The following is a 20,631-nucleotide window of genomic DNA, read 5'->3' on the forward strand; positions in this document are numbered from 1 at the left end:
ATAGTCCTATCCAGATTAAGATCTGTAGAAGGAACATCACTATGTAGGTACACACAAGCACTGATACAGAAGCCTATACTGAAAATCTGTGTATATAATAATAATAATAATAATAATACATTTTATTTTCATGGCACTCATCAAGGTGACATCTTTTCTCAGGAGGTCTGTGGTTATTTCAGCAGGACAGTAGCAGACCTCATTCTACATAACTTCCAACACACAGAGTGTGTACTTGATGATGACCATGGGCTGTTGAGCAGCTGAAATCTTGCAGTCAGCAAGACTGTACTTGGAAAACTGTGGCAGTTAGTATCCTCAGTTCCCAAATCATTAAAACACAATGGAAAACATGACTCTATCCTAACTTTGAGTGTGTTGCTGGCATCAAACTCTAGATTGTTTAACTCCAGTGAAGTTGGTCAGTGAATATGCTGAAGATTATATATTTTGGACTCATGTTTGTTAAGTAATAGTTCAAACAAATGTAAGAATTACAGATTTGGATGGTTTTTGTTGCATATGATACACCTTCCAAAGTTTTCACAAAACAAATTATAATTTTTAGCCGTGCAGAATTCTACGATTGTATTATCACACTGTGAAACTGTTACATTAAATCCCATCAGTTTAATCTAGTGCCCTGTACTACTGATACACATCTGACATTCATATCAAACCAAACGCTGTAAAGTCAGCTGAAAACATAATATTATGCTTGTGGTTACCCTTAACGTCCAAATTGTAACAGCTTTGCAACTTATTCCAATCTTTGGTGGAAATGAATGGACACCAAATCTCCGTCAGACTTATTTAGTCTCTTTAGATTAATCAACTCTCAGATTGAACATCCCAGCCATGACTTCTATTGCGCATGAATCAGCCTCTTTAATTTCAAATTGGAATACAAGCATGTTTTCTTCTGGTCTGTTTACCGTGGGAATAAAGTGTGTTCATGCTCCAAAACATAAGAAGGTAAAATGATGACTTTGTTCAGGTTTCTTACAGCCACCCTCAGAATAGCAAAACAAGAGGCCAGAAATCCCAAACTGTTTTTATACCAATTATTTTATACTTTATTTCCATTTATAAGTTTTCATCTCAAGTCGACAGGTTACATCACAGCCCGTCGGCTCTCTGGAATTGTCAACATACGGTTTATTGAACAAGAGAGGGAGAAGAGGGTATGGCGGTAAGACTGAGGGACACCAGAGAAGCCTAAAACAAGGGGGTGGGGTGGGGTGGGGGGGGGGACTGTGGTTACTGCCACCAGATCCCAAACTCAGACCGATCAACACAGCGTGTGTCCCGCTATGATCACCATCCTCATCATCATCGTTGTTGTTGTCATCATTCAGTCCAGTGCTGTTGTGCAGAAGGGAATGCTGGGAACTTGGAGGACTCAGTGCAGAGGACCTGGAAGAGAGGAGAGCAGGATGAGATGGACGAAAGCAGGGAACTTTTGGGTGCTTTATGGACATTTGTTCTATACAGATGTTACACCATCTGGTTTACAGCTGAAACAATCATGTCAGTTGATTACTACTGAAGTTATTAGGTTGACACATGAATTACAGAGTCCTTAAGCTTTTTAAAAACGAATTATCACTTCAGTTATTCCCAAGCAAAAGTAGAGAACCTCTCAGCTTCCACATTGGTAACATGTGCTTAGTAATATACAGTTCAATGATAAACAAATAGCTTTTGTTTCTTAAGACGATTATCATACTGAACAAACCACATGCACATGAGGCTTATATCCAATGCAGTGATGATATTATGATTTGATTCTGATCAGTTTCTTCTAGATTAATTTCCATCTGCTCAAATATGCATCTTTTATTTGCATGTAAATGAATACACATGCTGGTCAGGAGTCGATGTTGTGTCAACAGCACTTCTGATGTGACAAAGCAACATTTAACGCCTAAGTGAGCTTATTTTGCTCCAGATGATAATCTATTGTTGAAACTGTTAACAATAAATCCCCAATGAGAACACTGAAGGGTTGAATTTTCAATTAAATGTCATCTTCATGATACAGATTTAAATGTGGAACAAAAATATAACTTCTACAGGCAGAGCTAAGCTCAACCTTTTGCGCTCCTTATCACTTATCCAGCACTAAGCCTATTTAGCTAACTGGATTTTGTTGAGAATTAGACACACAATGGATTTGTAAGGGTTGTCTTACCTGAGGCTAATAAAAAAGGGAGACAAAAGTAGGCAAGTGTTTTGGATGATAGGTGATAAGTAACACTTATCTTTGTACAACCCCTGTCAGAAATTATGTAATCAACAGTCTTTGAAGATGTCCCATCAAGAAATCACAGATTTATAAGCTTTGTAAAACATACCTCTGAAAATCTCATTGACAATGACAAAACGCTATTTTTCACCAATCAGACTCCACTTTTATTTCACAGGAGTTGGCATGTCAGCTTTTCCAGTTTCCACCAAGAATTTCCAATCGGATTGAGATCTGGACTATTTGCTGGCCATATCATTGAGTTGATGCCTTTTGCGAAAAAAACTTTGTTCTGTACTTGGATACATGATCATCCTGAAAAATGACCTTAGCATCACCAGTCCAGCTTTTGATTGATGGAATAATAAAAACATCTAAAACTTCATTGTCCACCTGTGCATTTACTGTAGAGGTAATGACTCTTTTGCTACCTATTATTATTTGTGGATTTTCTGCTGCAAATTAAACCCTTTGTGCCCATTATTTGGTAGGTCACAGAAAATGCATTTCCAGCTAAACAACCTACAACCAAACTGTTAATGACTATGAATGAATCAGCTAGTTATAAGGCAACATCCTTACATATTAGACTGGAGGGCGACTCCTCATGACGTCCCCTCTGCAGCACTCTTCACACAAGCAGCGAAGGCCTCCATCAGTTCTTTGCAGCCCTCGGCTCCCTTCTCTGCCACACTGCAAGAAATATTAATATTCAGTACATCCCAGTCAGGTTAGTTCTGTGCTTAAGGCAGCTAAGGATGGACTTGACATTGTCCAAGCCCAGTTTCTGTTGACAAAACAGATGCTTGTTTCAGGTGCAAACACATTTAAGTGGCAGACGTAGAACATAACCAGAAGCAACATCAACGCAAAAAGAGAAACAAGAGAGAATTGACGGATGAGACAATGAGGCTTGAAAGAGAGAAAGAGGGAATTCATGCTTGCAGATGAATTTGTGCTCCCATTCAGGAGCAAACACAGCAGCCGACACTGCCACAGTGCATTAGGGTGATGGAGTGGAAGGGTGGGAGAAAGGGAGGAAGTGAGGGAGGGGAGCCAAAAGGAAGAGGGAGGGAAATGGAAAATCATGTGGACAAACCCATATGTTTGACAGGACACCAGAGAGGGAGGAGGGAGCTTGTATGATAATGCAGAGATAACAGAAGGTAAGAAGGGAATCTGTAGGGGGAGGGGTTTCATGTTACATGACTGTAAACCCATCATCTGGCTCCTCTTGTGACATCATTATCTCTCTGTTCTGCTCTCCTCCAACCCCTCCTCCAACCTTTGAAGAGCAAAGGCATCAGTCCTTTACAACAGACCCTGTCAGTCACGAACATATAATATACATTATAACATATATATATATATATATATAAACTAATTGCTGTTTTCTCAGTGTCACTTGACATCAAGAAGATTATTGAGAATCATCAGTATTTTTCTTTATAGTTAAAATGCTTTGAGTTATTCTCTTGCTACCCCACTATTCAATGATTTTCTTTGTTTGTTCTTTGTAAGCTCTGACTTCAAATTGTCTGAAAGGATTCACAGGTAATAGTTTAGCATGTAATCTCATGTTAATATGTGCAATTTATGTCAGTGATATTGACTGCCTTGTTAAGTACTGTTCATTCTCCTACAGTTCTATGAGGTCACGGGGAAATCAAACAAAACTCCTCCAAAAAAACAAACAAAAAACCTCCATCAAAAACAAATATTCTAATTATATTCAGTCCTATTGTTTGTCTCGTATGTCTCTATGTATGTCTCTATGTTCTATGTTCAAAACATTCTGTCAGAGTTATCATCATAAAAAATGTGAATGTGAGCAGCTCTATTGGGAATTGGGCTGTATCATTAGAAAGTATATGTGAGCACAGAGAGTGGCAGAGAAGCAAACAGATATAAAAGGTTAGTAGAAGCAGAATGCAAATGCAATGTAATGAAGAAAATTAGGACGTGACATCATCTAGCAAGATCTTGCGACTTGCTTGGGAGGGCATGATTTATTCCATTGTTTTACATGTAAACAGAACTGTTTTTCATTAACTCTACGAGATCAGGAAAGAACCATGATAATTAAATTCATGCAAAGAATGATGCTTATGATACAGGAGATAAGACACAGTTAGCTTAGCATTCAGAGTTCAAACTGCTGGGAACAGCTAGTCAACAAGTCTTCGATTCTTATTCAGTTAAATAGACTTGTAGAATATTACAGGCTGAGGTTTCACACTGTAGCTACAGTATATGGTTATGTGTAATCTCAACAGTAAGCTAAGCTAACTAGCTGTTGCTCCATTATGGCCTGGGTATTATCGCCAAGGTAATGTAACAACAAATGTCAGCTTCATTTTCAAGCTTTAAAAAGAGGGATATTCTGAATAACAAAAAAGTGTGGAAATCAACACCATTACATTACTGTCCCATATATTTTGAGTCTTCAGTTGAGCTACAGTTTCCCGTCTGCGGCTTTGTGTCTTTGCATTGTGGCTGGGTACCCATCAATGATGTAACGCACAGCTGGCTGCTGCAGATTATCACTCAGCGTTTTATTTGCCAGGTGGGATGGAGCAAATGGTCTGTTTGTGTGCTGTTTGGGAGGGTGTGTGAGGAAATGGAGGCCACTGAGTGTAGACTGGACACATGCATGTGCTTGAACAGAGTCGATGAGTGCTTGAATGAGTCGATGACCCAACATCAGAGTCGCAAAATGTCTAACCTGAGGGTGTGTTGCCAGATAATCCTGGTACAATATCAACCATCCAACACAATATACACACACACACACACATTCCTTTCAATCTAACCCTAATGGGAGTTCTAAACTACTTACAAAATTATAAAAAAAATGATGAACCCTTTGCCCCCATCTTCTTTATAGTGTTTTTTTTGTATGGAATGCATTGATTGGATTGGCGGTCACATACATTGTCAGGGGAGGGTACGGAGGTGATGACATCATCACCATCAAAGCTATTACGCAATCTCCTGAGGGAAAGCACGAATGTGAGCGAGGTCTCATTACAGGGTCAAAGGGGCAAAGCTGAGTTGTCATGGCAACATGGAGCAAAACTTTTGTCACTGGCTTAATGCAATAAATTCATTCAGGTAATGAATGATGATTTTGTCATCCTAAAACCAATTTTCAGAGTGTTAGTTTTATCCTGATGCAGAAATGTAGACCGCTCTGCCTAAAGTGAAAAGTGACGCTGTCCTCTGTGTATGGGACACAATCAGGAAATGAATGTTGAATTATTTAGGCTGAGCAAGGTGTTGTCAATCCTCTGGGAGAAACATGCATAATACATCACGGAGCAGGTGCAGTGTTAAAAGATGATGCAAGGCTAAGCTTTAGTCAAAAGATCATGTGATTAAGGCTGAGCTTGTCGTGTCATTGTTTGCTGGAGAGCAGAGTGAGGAACAGTAAAGTACTGCCTCCCTGGGTGCCTAGACTCACTGACTGCAACATATTACACATGATGTTGTTTAAGCGAAGGATAGCAATTAAAAAAAAAAACCCAAATGAAAAATAAGTTTTGGGATATTTTGTCGGGGATGTTTATTGTGTATTCGTTTCTTCATGTGCCACTTTTGTGTTACCATTAAACAAATGTATCAATGTTTCTAAAAAAAATAAATAAATAGATGCACTGACTTCTTTGCAATGTCTGGAAAGTAATTTAGCCAAATTAGCCAAGTTTCCATTTACTGGCAAAGCAAATTTGAAAGGATCTTTTAAAAAGCTGCAAAATATAAAGAAAATTAAAAATAAATGAGACATTTAAATCAGACATTTTCTTAATGATGTTGATTGAAAATAATAAACAAAGCTTTATTCGTGCAGGCGGACAAATACTGGCAATAGTTACATGCAAAGAACATGCACGTGAAGACAAAAATGTATGGTTGCATAGTAAAAATAATGTTTTTTAGCTCTAACCTTTATTCTTGTCTGAATACAACCAAGTGGTGTTATTTTCTGAAGTCAATCAGAAAGTGAAACCCTTCTGCCATTTTTAGGGGATTGTACTTTACAGGATGACTTTATGAGCCATATTGAGGGTTAATAAAAAATAACCTACATGATCCTTTTAGTTTGAGGACTTGTAAACTTTGTCAGGTCAGATGCAATTTGCAGGTGTTTCCATTCTTCCTCAAGTGCATCAAGAAACATCAAAAGCAAAAACCACCTCAAGCAAGGGTGTAAACTATTTTGTGCATTAAAAGAAGTTCTGTTGATTTTTATTGTTTCAATGCAACTCCTCCTATTCAAATGTTCTAATAATAATTACTGACTACATGATTCCCTTTTACCACCTGAATGAAAAATATTGTCTGTTGCATCATAAATATTCTTCAAGCTGTTTTACAGGTGGTGACTAAATTACCAATTCAGCTGGAAAATTGCTTTTTTGCCTTTGCTCATTTTGTAAAAAAAAAAAGAAATCATCAAGTATTTTTTACATAAAGTTATAGAATAATGTAAGATCGTTTAATTTAATTGAGAAATACAAATGGTCATATAAAATGAATGTAGTCATCTCTGGCCAACATTTCATATTTAAAAAAAAGTTTATAAAAATGGCTTTGCTCCCTGACTTAAGGGTAATGATAAGTGTCTTAAGTGTAAAGGTAGTGTAACTAAAGCAAGGGTCTACTAATAGTACAGTCCACTTGAACTGGGCTCCGTGCTGGTGGGACGACTGCTTCTGAACATAAACATTTGTAAATGATTAAACATCAAACGAGGTATTCGGCTTCATATTGATAAGAGTCATGAAGGAGTACAGAAGTGCAGAGGATCTGCTACTAATACATGGTTTGGTGGGCTGCATGGGAGGAGGCTGGTGCTAATATAACACAACAGTAGCAATGCACTCAGATTACTGACTTCTGCCGAGTCACCAAATTCCACATTGAAAACCAGGACGGTTTCCACCAACAAGAATGTACAGGCATGTCTGCACATACAACTGCAGGCTATCAGTAGCATGTGTATGTGTGTGTCAGTTAGTTTAGGGGAAAACTAGGGGAAAGGGTCGTAGGCCTGTATGCAACTCTTATGAAAAAACCCTGGACTCTCAAAGTGCACAGCATGGAATATTGTGACCTTGCAAACAAGTGCCAATATTAGCAGGAAAGGGTACAAAAAAGGGGTTAAAAGACTTCATAAAGTAAAAAGAAAAGAAAAGAAATACACAGTACCAGTCAAATGTTTAGACACATCCATTCATTCATCCATTCATTCAAAATATATCCACGGGAAGTGTAAATTGATTGATGTTCAGAGAGAAAAAGTTTCTGTTCCTACTGTACATGCAAAGCACAGAACATTTTAAAAGCCTCATTTGTTTGTAGTTCTTTCCTCACCTCACTGTTCAGTGTTTGCTGATTTGACCTAGACAAGGTCATAACTACTGCTGCCATTATAAAATAAAGATAAATGATCAAATAAAAAGATTGGAGAAAATAAATTCAACCAATAAACCAGACTGAAAGACTTCCATTAAAGATTAAAGATATAATCCAACATGGTGCTCGTACAGAGATGGTTATCATCACAGCATGAGAGCCTAAAAACAACATGGCCGCCTCCATGCAGTATGTCTCTGGTTGAGTGTGAATGTGAGGCCTTTGCTTTTTTGACTGGCCTGGGTTAAAAGCAGCAGGTATCAAGTGGAGCAGTAACGTGATCTAGGGCAGGGAACATGTTATGGTGTCCCGTACATACAGTTTCACTCATACTATATCTATGACTTTTACAAGCTATAAATACACATCAACTTCTAATATTCATTAGACTCAGAAGCCTTTTTGAATCAATAATTGGCTCAAAGTTGCTGGGAATTCATCATAAAATCCAGATGTGACCAGCATTATGATATGATTTCAACTACCATAGTAAAAAAACGGTCTTATGAAGCAGCATTTGACAAGGAGGAGAAGGCATGCAGTGTACAAGGCAGGAGTCCAAGAGTGAGCTGAGTACATGAAACTTGAACACTTTCTCTTAAGCAAACCTAATAATAGAATATAAATTATTATAAAACCTGGATTTAAAATAGTTAAGATGGTTTACTACCATAAAGATCAAAGTATTAATCCATCTCAGTCTAAATGGATGACATTGTAACCCTGACCCTTTGCCGGTAGACTTCAAACACGTTCATTTGAATGGCAGTGAGGGCTGCTCAGAGCAGAGGTCAGCAGTAGATAGCAGCTTAAGGCTACATTAGCAACTGACATAACATGCCCATAACTTATTGGCTGAGTTGCAGGAGATTGCTTTTAAAAAGAAAAATATGTTTTAACCGTGTCAACTTTGCATCATGATGCAAGGCTGTTGGTCCGTCATTAAACATCAGCACTGACCACTAACTTGTTACCTAAAGGTGGATGTAACTCATCACTGACACATTGAGACTGAAAAAGTTTAACAGTTTAATGTGTTAATAAAGGTCCATATACCAACCAGATATATTCTCAGCTCTGAAATGAAATGGTGTAAATTAAAACACTGTATATATATATATATATATATATATATATATATATGTTCTATATTGTTTATTGTTTGTAGTATTTATATTGTTATTTAAATTTTATACTATTTTTTTTTTTCTCTCTTGCTGCTGGTGCTGTAACATAAAAAACCCCTTTCTTCTTATTATTAATGGTACTGAAATTTATATAACTAATATATTGGCAGACGCCAGCTTATTACATTCAACAGTTAGCTGAATGTTTGCTCTGTTTAGCTCAGGTTTTGGTCCCCACTTCAGAACTCCTGTAGGAGAAAAATAGCTTGTAGCTGCTAAATGCTAAATGGACAAGACTGAAGCACAAAAGTAAAACTAGCTAAACAGCTACTGAGCTGAAACTTGTCATAATTTTCTGTAATGTATCCATATTACAGTTGTGCCATCAATACATTAAATCATTTTAACTTTTACAACAGTTTTAGAGCGAGATGGCGCTGTGTGCCAGGAAGTTAGAAAAACAAAGTTGCGATTAGGCTAACAGACTAGCTTGACAGTCAAAAGGAACACATTCAAACTGAAAACTTCAATGCCATGTTTAGCCAACAACAGCATTGAAATGATGGGTAGACCTGTAACATATGGACAGTATTCATAGTGGTTTGTGATAATTTTAGTAATGTTTTCCACAAAACTGACTTTACATGTGCAAATAAACCTCTACTGATTGACTTCTCCCCTTGTTAGTGTTGTTCTGTTGCAGTATTTCTATGTGAGGTTTCCATAAAACTGGACAGGAAAACAAAAACGAGCCTTTCCCATTGCTGCAATGAAATGTTCATCAATCCAAAAAGAAATGTAATTCATGACCTTGAACACCAGGGGGAATAATCTGAAACATGGACAGAATGGACACATTATCTGAATATGAAGGCCCATCACACACTGCTTTTGCAGTCATAGTGAACACAGTAACTTCAGGTAGAGTGCAGAGTGAAATTCCATTAGACCTCACTGAAGCTTGATGTATTTATTGCATATGGGGCTCATTTGTACAGGGAACATTGTGCAAAATGAATTTCTGGTTAAATATTTCACTTTACTGAGACTTTAGATAAAGGGACAAAGATCCAGGGTCATGAAGGTTAGGTATTTTATTTACTAAGAGGGGCCACTGTGGCTCGCAGATTAGCAGAGGAAGCTTAATGTGTGCTGGGAAGCTCTATTTATTAGAGCTGATGCTGCCTCACTTTCAGCTTCTTACAGTCATGAGTTCAAGTTCTGCTGACATGAGCCATGTAATGACTAATATACACTTGAAGCCCTGTGTGTAGCATGTCTGGCAAAGCATTTGTCACCTCACACTGAGTTGTACTTTAAAACATCCTTAGGTGTAATCCTTGGCAAGCGTCCCTAGTACAGGCCTACTTATTTACCACAATCTAAGAGCATCTGCAGTGTCTTAACACAAAAGTAACTACAGCTATCTATCTTTGTCACAGTTTTTTTTTTTTTATCTGAAACCCTAAACATAGAACTGTGTCAAACTAAATATCAAAGCACAAGGCACAGGTCTTCAACTTAAACTTGTGAAACACGTGATTAGACAGTCAATCCACGCCTTTCTCCCCCCACCCCCCAACCTCAACCTGCTGTCTTATCTAAAGGCTTCACATGCTCACGGTCACTTTATCTGGGCCCAAAAGTCTGGCAAAGGCAAACGTGTCACTCCTAGCTGGTATACCCTCCAAAAGAAGTCATGAAGCGCAGTAAACACAAAATCTGCCTCCACAAATTGCAATGACATTGCTCCTGACTGGATCAGAGGTCAAAGCTTGGTGACCATTCACAAATAAGAAAATTAAATAAATTTTTTTTTTTTGTAAAAACAGATTGGGGTTGAAGTATTGTCTACTGCAAATACAGAAAATCCTCTTTAAATATCCCCTCGCTGGTGTCCCTGACAGATAACACCACAGGAGGCAAAAGGAGACTGCAGGGACAAATGGATGGAGCTAACGCAAAGTATTCTGGGGAAAAGGAGGCTAGTGACGCAAGCAGATTCCCAGCTTCCATCCAAGCGTATGGACAAGCATCCAACATCATGGTGCTGCCACACATCGTTAACCCCTAAATCGCACTCCCGTAACCCCAAGTTTTCATAACCCCTTTCACCGAACAATTAGGATGTCGAATTCAGTTACTTCACCGCTTGCAAGACGTGGTGGCTTTCTGGGCTAACCACAATGTCCGCTGGTGAGACTCCATTTTATCATGGCGCATTTTAGGATGCTGCTGTCCACAACCAACTCCTCGCCTTTGTGCAAGCTCCAAATATTTTAGCAATTTTAAGCAGTTCTCATGCTCTTTTTCCGTGGAGTTGTTGGGCAGCTCATTAAGAAAGACTCGAGCTCTTTGCAAACAGTTTCTGCTCCTCCACCTTCATCTATATAAGAATCTGATGGCAACTATGGAATCTGGGGAAGAACTTGTGAAAGAATTGAAGGTAGTGCAAGACTTGCATGATGAGTTTGTTGCTATGATGAAGAAACTTTCTTGCAACTAACATCGTTTTCACCTACCATTTGTCCAGGTCTGCCTTGATGCTGGCACAAGCAGCGGGGACGGGGGCCTCAGCAGGGGCAGCGGCGGTCTCAGAGTCCGACATGTCTGTGGTGGAGCTGCTGTGTGGTGTCAAGGCTGCACGTTCTGTCCTGCTCTTGTCCTCTGGACGCCTATGGATCCCAGTGCCACCGACAGAGAGAGAGGGAGAGTGACAGTGGGGATGAGAGTGAGTTGGTGGAAGGGGAGGGGAGCACAGAAGGAGGTGGGAGGAGATAAAACATGTGAGAGGGAGGCACACGTGTGTACACAGCAGTTAGGGGTAGGAGGAGAGGGGTGGAGGGTTGAAGGGGCAGTGACCCTGAGCCATGCACAGGCAAGGAGGATTGAGAAACAAGGACAGAAATATGGCGGCTGTTTTGGGTTCCTCGTTGACTGAAGTTCATTATGATACATCCAGTGTGAACACGGTCTCCAAACACACTGTAGAGCTAACGCATGAGGAAAACAGATAAAACCTACAGGATAAGCTGAAACCACTACGATATGAGATAACTATGAGCCTGATCTTCTGCTTACTAAACAGTAAATGTGTGTAGCAGAGGTGTACTAGGGGTTTGGTAACAGATTATCCTCATAAGTACAATGTGGTGGAGTAAGATGAGTTGTGTCTGTGTGTCTGTGTGTCTGTGTGTCTGTGTGCATGTGTGTGTTGGGGCAGATGCAAGCCAGTCGTCCAACCAGCTCTACCCACCAAAGCTGCCATCTAATGGTAGTTTTATGTAAATGGCTGAGGCATTTTGCATCAAGTGCAGCCTTCATCTCAGTGCAAGGCTGTTAATCACTAAAGGTCGAGGAATGTCATCAGTCAAAACATTATCATATTTTATAATATTTTACAACCTGCAGCACAGTTTATTAATTTAGTAACGTCTTGATCCAAAAACTTACAATTGAGGAACATACTTTGTAGCAATGAGGCTCAGTTTCTCACTCAAGGACATTTTGACATCAGCGCTTGGGAAGTTGGATATAGATACAGTTAGCTTCTGATTAAAGAAGATGCTCACTCCACCTCCTGATCCACATCTATACCCTATATAGTAGTCTAAGTTTATGTATTACCTTAAAATAGCCAACACAAGTCACATTCTGAGCCATCAAGGTTTTCCAAGGTCATAGTCAAAGTTTGGACTTAGAGGGTAGCTAATCATCTTAGAGGTTCAGATATCTTCTTCCACATCTCTGTTAACCAGTTAACTAATCATCATCATAGCTAATCAAACAGGAACTATTGTTTTCAGTCTTAGATAGATAGACGTTGGTACTTTTTAAAAATCTTTAAAAAAAAAATTTATTCAAGGAAATTCAGGTAAATTCTTGACTATTCTACTTGGATTTTGATGTTGAAGGAATTATCTTTTTATGCGAGCTCTTTATGGTTTGATTAAAAAAAAAACGTTTCTAATCTGCTGAATGAAAGTTATTATGAAAATTGTGTAATATTTCTAGAATTATCTAACAGAGTGGACACTACAAAGTACAAAGACTCATACATGGTGTTACAGGTACCAGGCTGCTGGCATTGGTCTCTGGAAAATAGCTTTTGGAAGGAAAAGTCAAAGTATTGCAACAGAGTGGAATAAGGAGTTCTATTCTTCAAGTGGCTCAAAGCAAATTGACCCTTTAACAGATGCAAAACCTACTCCAATAACTTTATACATAAAACTGGAAAATGATACATTTTTAAAGGTTCTCATTTGACTCTATCAAGCAGCTTGTCTGTTTGTTTGAGCAATCACTCCAAACCCTGCTGGAAATCCACAAATTTGACATATACATTTAAATTAAGTGAAGACATGTAAGTAAATTTTGCAACCGCAGGCTTTTTTCAAAGATCTACGTGTAGATTAATGCTATATATGTTAATTTCTTATACCAATCACACATCAACTGGTCTCTGTAGTTCCTTAAAATAATCCTCTCTCCTCATTCATATTCCACAGTGAAAAGTGTCCCTAAATTACATTAGCATTTCATGTGAACCAACTGGCTACCTGCACACAAAAACCTCTCTTTTGCACTTCCTCTTGCACGAATAGAGCATCCATTCTTTCAGTGTGAGGACCAGAGATAAAACACGTGCAAACTGCATCAAACTATAGTGTAAAAGTGTAGAAAAAAGTTTTTGTGGTGCAGCAGAAGGCTACAGGAAAGAAAAGAAGAGCGTGGTGCTTCAGTGAGAAGCATACTCCACACTTCCCTGTGAGTTCACATGGATCAGGACAAGAAGGAACACTATGTACTTTAAGTGACATGATGAATATATAGAACAAAGCTGTTTACCCCTTACCTATAGTATCTGCAGATGGGATGTCTCTGTCCTGACTGTGACAGCTGGAAAAGTGTGCGTCTGTGTGCAGGAAGCAATGGAGAATGCCAAAAGAAGGAATTTGACGTGCTGCAACTGCTCTGTGGCGAATATGTTCTCAGTAAGAGGAGGGGGTCCTGTAGCTCCAGTTTATGTCTGTGCATGTGTGTGTGCACATGTGTGTACGTGTGTGCAAGTCAGTGGAATGTATACTGCCAAGAGTGAAAAGACAAAGGGGCAAGTGTTGGGGGGGAAGGGAAAAAAGAAAGAAATTGGAGAGGAGCTTGAGCCGAAAGAGCAACAGAAAAAAAAAAAACGCTCCTGTTTGACATGCCATGAGGGTTAAGGAGAGCTAAAAAAAAGAGAGAAGAGGAGGGGTGTACATGCGTGACATTTAATGTATGGTAGCTTGGCTGTGGTGTAATGCGGCAATGGCGATGCCTTTTGCCATAAATCAATGAGGCAGCCCCTGTGGCTCTCATGTTGTTTCCCCACTTTCCTGCTCTCCTTCAGCCCATTTTCATCTCATCTCTTCTTATGAAATGTATCACTCATGAAACCCTCAGGCTACTGCTGACTCTGCACAAGTAAGCACCATACACATGTTGAAATAGCTAAACTGCAAACACACCCTCACTGTTTAAAACCAGCATAATTGAAGAGGTTTCTGGTCAACAAACAGCAGGACTTGGATGACAGGAGAGGGTAGGAACATCGGGGGACACTTCAAAGTCAGTGTATAGGTCACACATGGACAATATATCATGAATGGTACTAAAAAATAAAGAGAAGGGTAGAGACGGTCCTGTATGGGAGAGGCGTTGAAAGAAAAGTGTCATGGGAAATACACAGCACACAGGTGACACAGGCTGAGTTCATGAGGGACAGAAGGTACTTCCACACTTCAGTCCACAGAGCTGGAACATATAGCTGGCTTATGAGTAATTCTATAGAAAGGAAAGTTAATATGTAACTTAAATTTTGTTTGAGGCTTTCTTTACCAGCTCACAAAAACCCTCTAGAAAACTGGTTTATCAGTTTTAAAGCCCACTTCACTGCCAATTTTCCTGAAAAGGGCTTTTACATTCAAAAGACATTTTTTAGAGGTTCACAACAAAAACATGTCCATCTTAAATATGATCAAATATCTGCAACAGGTAAGTGTGGAAAGGTTGAGGCAAAGGAAATATTCAAGGGTGATTAGTTAGTGTTTTCATTAACTCTAACAAAAAGATGTTGTAACAGGGCGTAAGAGAAGAGAATGCAGTGTAAACGGCTTTTGACTGTGTTATCATGGGGACATCCCTGCAGGCAAGGACTAATAAGCATTAATGTTACCATGGTAACCAAATAAGCTCTATAGGCTTATGTAGATCAGTTCTGGGCTCACTTTCAGAACAGCTATCCAACAGCACCTACGTCGGAAGTGTCGGTTGTTCATTCATGCTAAAGTCAAAGCTGGTCATGCTCCTCTGATCTATTTTCACTGTAAGTTGAACAAAATGTTCAGACCGTTTGTCTTTGGAACTAGAACAAACCCCACTGAAGTTGATGTGGAGTGTCGGATTTCACAGCCGTCCAGACTGCAAACAGACCTGAGTTCAGCAGGCTCATATGTTAGGAACAAGTTTCTGTCTCTCAGTTTGTAAAATCATGTTTGACCACATTCCATTTCCCAGAAAAGTCCGATTTCTCAGAAAACTTTATTTTGAGATATCAGTTTTGGGACAAATTTGTTTTGTGGTCATTCTAACAAAAAACAAAAACACTTACCGTAGTCACATCAGATCTGTGTTTAGACTGTACAAATGTTTTCTAAAACTAGAAAGACAGCACATATTACAACAATTTTAACATCTGCATTGACTACCTGTTTCTGCTCTAAAATCCTTTTATCAGTGAAATCAGTGAATATCTATTGCTGTTTTTATTCTGTGGACCCTCTAATCCAAGGCCTTCTGCTAGCAGGTTTTTGATTAAGCCTAAAAGTGTGAACCACAACACTTTTTGGTCACATTTTGCTGCCATGACCCACATCCGCGGGACGACTGAGCAGAAGATCTGAGGACAGCTGAGTGGAGATTTTTGAAAATAATCTGAAGACTCACATTTAAAATTTTTTACCATGTTTTGAGAAGTCGTAACATTTGATCTCTTTACTCATTTTTAAAATAAAATTGTTTAATGGACACAATTTGTAAGTTTTTATCTTTCCTTTTAATTCTTTACTCCTAGCACTTGTTTACAGATTTGTCTATTATTTAGTATCTATGTGTTCATGTATTAAGCTATTTAAATGTTTCATCTTCAGCGTTACAGTTTTTTCCACTGCTGCTCTGCATCTATTGTTCTATATGTTACATGTGTGTGGGTTTAGCTGTGTGTACATGTGTGAGTGTTGGGTCGTCTTGGCTTTGTCTCTGCTACGATGCACTGGATTGCTACTATGTGCTTGGCTGGTTAGATGTATTGATTAGTGAACGGTATGTATATTTATATATATGTAAAGCAAAAGGAAGGTCAGTTGTGTGATGAGGTAAAAAAATAACCACATTCTGCTAAAACTTGAAGTACAACACATAAACATATAATCTGTCACAAAAACAGAATATATGACAACAAATAGAAGTCAGATACTCACATCAGTGGCATCACCGTTCCCTCTTGTCACTTTGGACCTGCCACCCCAACCTCTACAGTGGGAAGAGAAGCAGGTGTATTAGATTTGACTGAAACGTTTTTTTTTAATAAGAGTGATAAACATAGACAAGAAATAGTCTGTGAGCCAATATGTGATGAACCGATGAGACTTTGTTTAGCAGAAGACCCACAACTGATAGTTAAAGTCATAAACTATGCTAGAAATTATTTTTTATTAATTTTATTTTACTTAACTATTATCTAGAAAGAATAGAAATAGAATAAAAAAATACTTCATTCATCCCCCAGTGGGGGAAATTCAAAAAATTATATATTTGTACATTTTTGAATTTGAATATGAAATTTATATTCATCCAATCAAGAATGTAAAATATGATGTAACTGTCAAAGGATCTGATATTAGTAAATCCCCATTCGCCATCGTGGAGAAGAGAGCTGTCATTTCATATATGTCCACCAGATGGTTTCAGTGAGCTGCTGTTACTGTCAAACCATCTTCAGCCGCCTGCTGAAAAAATACTCAGCTGATGTTTGAATTGAGCTGAGGTGAAGTATCATTGACAGAATGATAGACTTTAACATGTTGATAGCAAAGAAAGTAAATGAAAAAAGACGCAAGTACTTTTACAAATATCAGGGGAGTAAAGCCAATATGATCCCAGATGGACCATATTTCTATACTACATGTACACTTTAAATCAACATTATCCAGTGAAACAGAGTTCAGTAATTGTTCATACTACTGGTTATGAAATGCTGTAAAGCAGACCTCTTGAATCATTACTTACTCAGGGAGGAGCCCTTTCAAAACAAACATTTGGCCTTTAGGTATAATTTTTCAACCTGCTACACAGTCTGTGACTTCAGTACATCTGAAATAGACCCCAATGGTTTCCCAAAGCTAACTAAGCTGTTTTAAGGCTTGCAAATGAGTGGAACAACTGTAACAATAACACACCCACATGGGACGTGAACTTAAGACTCCTGGATGATATTCCTCTGTCTTTTCTCTACAGCACCATTTTAAATCCTTTAAAAGAAGATGCTAATAAAGAAAAATGACACTAAAGGGGGAGCTAGTGTGTTAAACGATGGCACAGGCTGGGATTAAGACTGTACAAAAGATCTGTAATGTCATAACTTAGAGAACTTTTATACTCAAAAGCATCGACAGAGGCTGAAAACACTCAAGTTTAGATGTGAAATGATTTTACAATTAAAAAGGGGTTTATAATCTAAAACCAAAAACCCAACATGGTTCGAATAAACAGTCAACTTGAAAGACCAAGCACAAGAGCTGAGTCCAGTCATGTTAAGCTTTTCTAATCTGATCAGCAAGTCTTGTGGGAGAACATTTTTTCTTTACCTTTTACAGGTTTGATGAAACATATGGCACGTGATGTATCATATATGCACTGAAAAGGCCAGGTGAGCTAAAGACTTGCATGGTCATCAGCAATTTTCCCAATTAAATTATTCAAAATGAATTAAAAATCCTATTAGAATACTTGGTGGGAACATTAGTGTTTTTATTCATCAGTCCAATTAAGATCCGGACTTCTCCTCCACACACACATGCAAACATGCAAACTCAAACTGACATGGAGTAAATGTGCATCAGCACATCCTGCTGCATCCATTCAGATCTCCCCCACCATGTTTCTCATTATAAACTGGTCTAAGCAAGTTCCAGACAGTTAACACACACTCACCTTACTGCTGCATAATCAAACCATTGGAGCCTTGGAACTATAAAATGGAGGCAAAATGGAGCAAGAAAGTGAAACGACGAGAAAAAGAGGAAAACACTGACAGGTAGCAGCAGAAGAGAGATGGCTCACAGACAAACCAGTGGAAGCAAACTCTTCATGACAGGTGAGATGAACTTTATGCTATGGGTCTGTTTGTGCTGCTCAAATCTGAGTTTCTGAACATTTTGTACGTACAAACAGGTCGATCCACACCAGAAGACTTTAAGAAACATGGTTACCATCACAGTTTGTTAATCAGCAGTGAAAATGTGGTAACTGTAAAATGTCAAAACACATCTTTTAAGTCTGACAATTGAATTTACAGGGTCATCAACAAAAATATCAGTTGGATCAAATGAAGAGCAGACCAGATCTCTTTATTAGCTCTAGATGTCCATTAATGATCAGGTTATAAAACTTACCATCAAATTGTAGTACTTCAGCTTATTTTAAACCCAGAAAATATCTGAATTTATTAATCACTGGTCCTTCTAATAGCAATAAAATATGACAAGTCAGAGGGAATTAAGTAAGAGTAACAAGAAGAGAAGAAGACTGTACATTACAGCCTGAAACCGACCATGTCTGCTGTTTCTTTCTGCCTCTTGTTTTCTTGCTCCAGTGGTGTTCATGGTGGCGATGTGCAGAGCCATTCCCATTAACGACCTGCTGGACCGAGCCTCCCAGCGCTCAGACAAACTGCACTCCCTCAGCACGATGCTCACCCAGGAGCTGGTTAGTGTCTTATCAGAAAGTGTGTGTGTCCTCAAATCCAATAAGTCTGACTGCATGGAGGTATAGCTGAATCTGCTTCAGAGCACTTTGTGAAGATAGAAGATTTGGTTGAGATTTTATGTCTTATAATTCATTGGATGAATTCACAGAACGCCACTGGTTTTTATTAATTTTCTTTGTTTAAAATACTTTCCATCATAGTGAAGAATGTACAGTACTTCTCAGTTAAGTTTTGTCTAATGTGATGATGGTACTCTTCTTTCTTCTTTAGGACTCTCATTTCCCTCCAATAGGCCGGGTCATCACGCCACGCCCATCTTTGTGCCACACGTCCTCGCTACAGACGCCCAATGACAAAGACCAAGCTCTGCAAGTATCAGTAAGTTAGACTGCACTTTTATTTCTATTTAGCCCTTATCATTAGCTTCGGGCGCCTCTTCTCTTTGCTGCTTTCTTGTAAACCTAATTTTTCTTTGTATGAACATTAAAACAGAGTTTTAAAGTGAAAATTTTGATCTCACTCCTCTTTAAGGAGTCTTCTCTGATGTCGCTGGCTCGCTCCCTGCTCCAAGCCTGGGCGGACCCCCTGGTGGTCCTGTCCCATTCTGCTAGCACTCTGCCCCACCCAGCCCAAAGCACTATAAACAACAAGATCCAGGAGCTGCAAGAGCACTCCAAAAGCCTAGGAGATGGCCTGGATATACTGTCCAACAAGGTGGGAAAATACGAGGAGATGGAAAATGCTCTTTTCCTGCTGCAGTCATTATTTTTGTCTTTAACGTTTTGTCCTTCTTCACTCGCCTGCTTTTTCCACCAGATGGGTCCGGCTGCTCAGGCCATCTCCTCACTGCCATACAGAGGAGCCAATGATCTGGGCCAGGACAAGATATCCAAACTAGTTCACTTTAACTTTCTGCTGTCCTGCCTTCGCCGGGACTCCCATAAGATTGACAGCTTCCTGAAAGTCCTACGCTGCCGAGCAGCAAGGATGCAGCCTGAGCAATGCTGAGGAGCCCCATTTGACTGTGTGCAAATCTGCTTGCACTACTTAATAGCTACTATCTTAGATATTGTCCTAGTTGCTGATTAGTAGGTATTATGAGTTTTCAGAGAATGGGGATGGGAAGGAGTTATGTGGCACACAGAAAATAATCTTTTTGACCTTTTAGGCATCACATCACAGCAAGAAACATTGATTTCTGATTCTGAGATTTTAAAATGAAAAACAGTAAAAAGCATAGAGTAAGTTTGTAATGACGAAATATAAAATTTTAATTAATCATCTTTCCCTTCTCCTGAGCAGCAACCCCTCGAAGTCAAGCTGCCAAAAGAGCTTTGCAGGAGCACTCAGGAGTACAGGGCTGCTTTTTCTTCTTCCCAACTAATGCTAATTATTTGGCAACACGCGCACTTTAGATTTGATTACACCCTGAATGCAACGCCTGTTGATTTAACCATTTCCTTATAACCTGTTGATCAATAAAACATTTTCTTGCACATTAAACTCTGTCTCAGTTTTGTTTTCCCAATAGCTGTGATATTCTTAAAAGAAAAGCAACAGAATTACTTGCAATCGAACAAAAAAACAAAAACAAACATCACAACTTGAGGAGAGGTGAATGAGAGTCCATAAGGTCTATGTTAACCAGAACCACAACCATTTCCTAGTTTAACCCACTGGTATCAACCTATTGCAATAATAACCACATGACCCCGCCCCGCCCCCCCTCACCCCAACATAAAATTTTGAGTAAAGCAGAAACAGATGTGAGTTTGTCACATTGCAGTGCTCTGTGCCACGTGATGCTAGGGAGATTC

The 20,631-nt window shown here is 39.0% G+C and overlaps 1 protein-coding gene and 1 long non-coding RNA gene across 2 annotated transcripts; one reads left to right on the forward strand and one right to left on the reverse strand.

The window, feature by feature from the left end:
- Positions 1–1,050: 1,050 nt before the first annotated feature.
- On the reverse strand, positions 1,051–13,874 carry LOC140273375 (uncharacterized). The gene is made up of 4 exons (XR_011908026.1): positions 13,649–13,874; positions 11,316–11,468; positions 2,831–2,941; positions 1,051–1,416 (listed from the first exon to the last, which is right to left on the reverse strand). It is a non-coding gene; the product is annotated as an uncharacterized lncRNA (long non-coding RNA).
- A 4,245-nt stretch (positions 13,875–18,119) lies between these two features.
- prl (prolactin) lies at positions 18,120–20,317 on the forward strand. The gene is made up of 5 exons (XM_072368918.1): positions 18,120–18,202; positions 18,701–18,813; positions 19,085–19,192; positions 19,346–19,528; positions 19,631–20,317. Exons 1-5 carry the CDS (start codon positions 18,160–18,162, stop codon positions 19,820–19,822), a joined length of 639 nt encoding a protein of 212 aa, XP_072225019.1. The 5' UTR covers positions 18,120–18,159; the 3' UTR covers positions 19,823–20,317.
- Positions 20,318–20,631: the final 314 nt, after the last annotated feature.

Source organism: Leuresthes tenuis, unplaced genomic scaffold, assembly GCF_036924035.1.
Source record: "Leuresthes tenuis unplaced genomic scaffold, fLeuTen1.0.hap1 SCAF_17, whole genome shotgun sequence".
NCBI classification, from domain to species: Eukaryota; Metazoa; Chordata; class Actinopteri; order Atheriniformes; family Atherinopsidae; genus Leuresthes; species Leuresthes tenuis.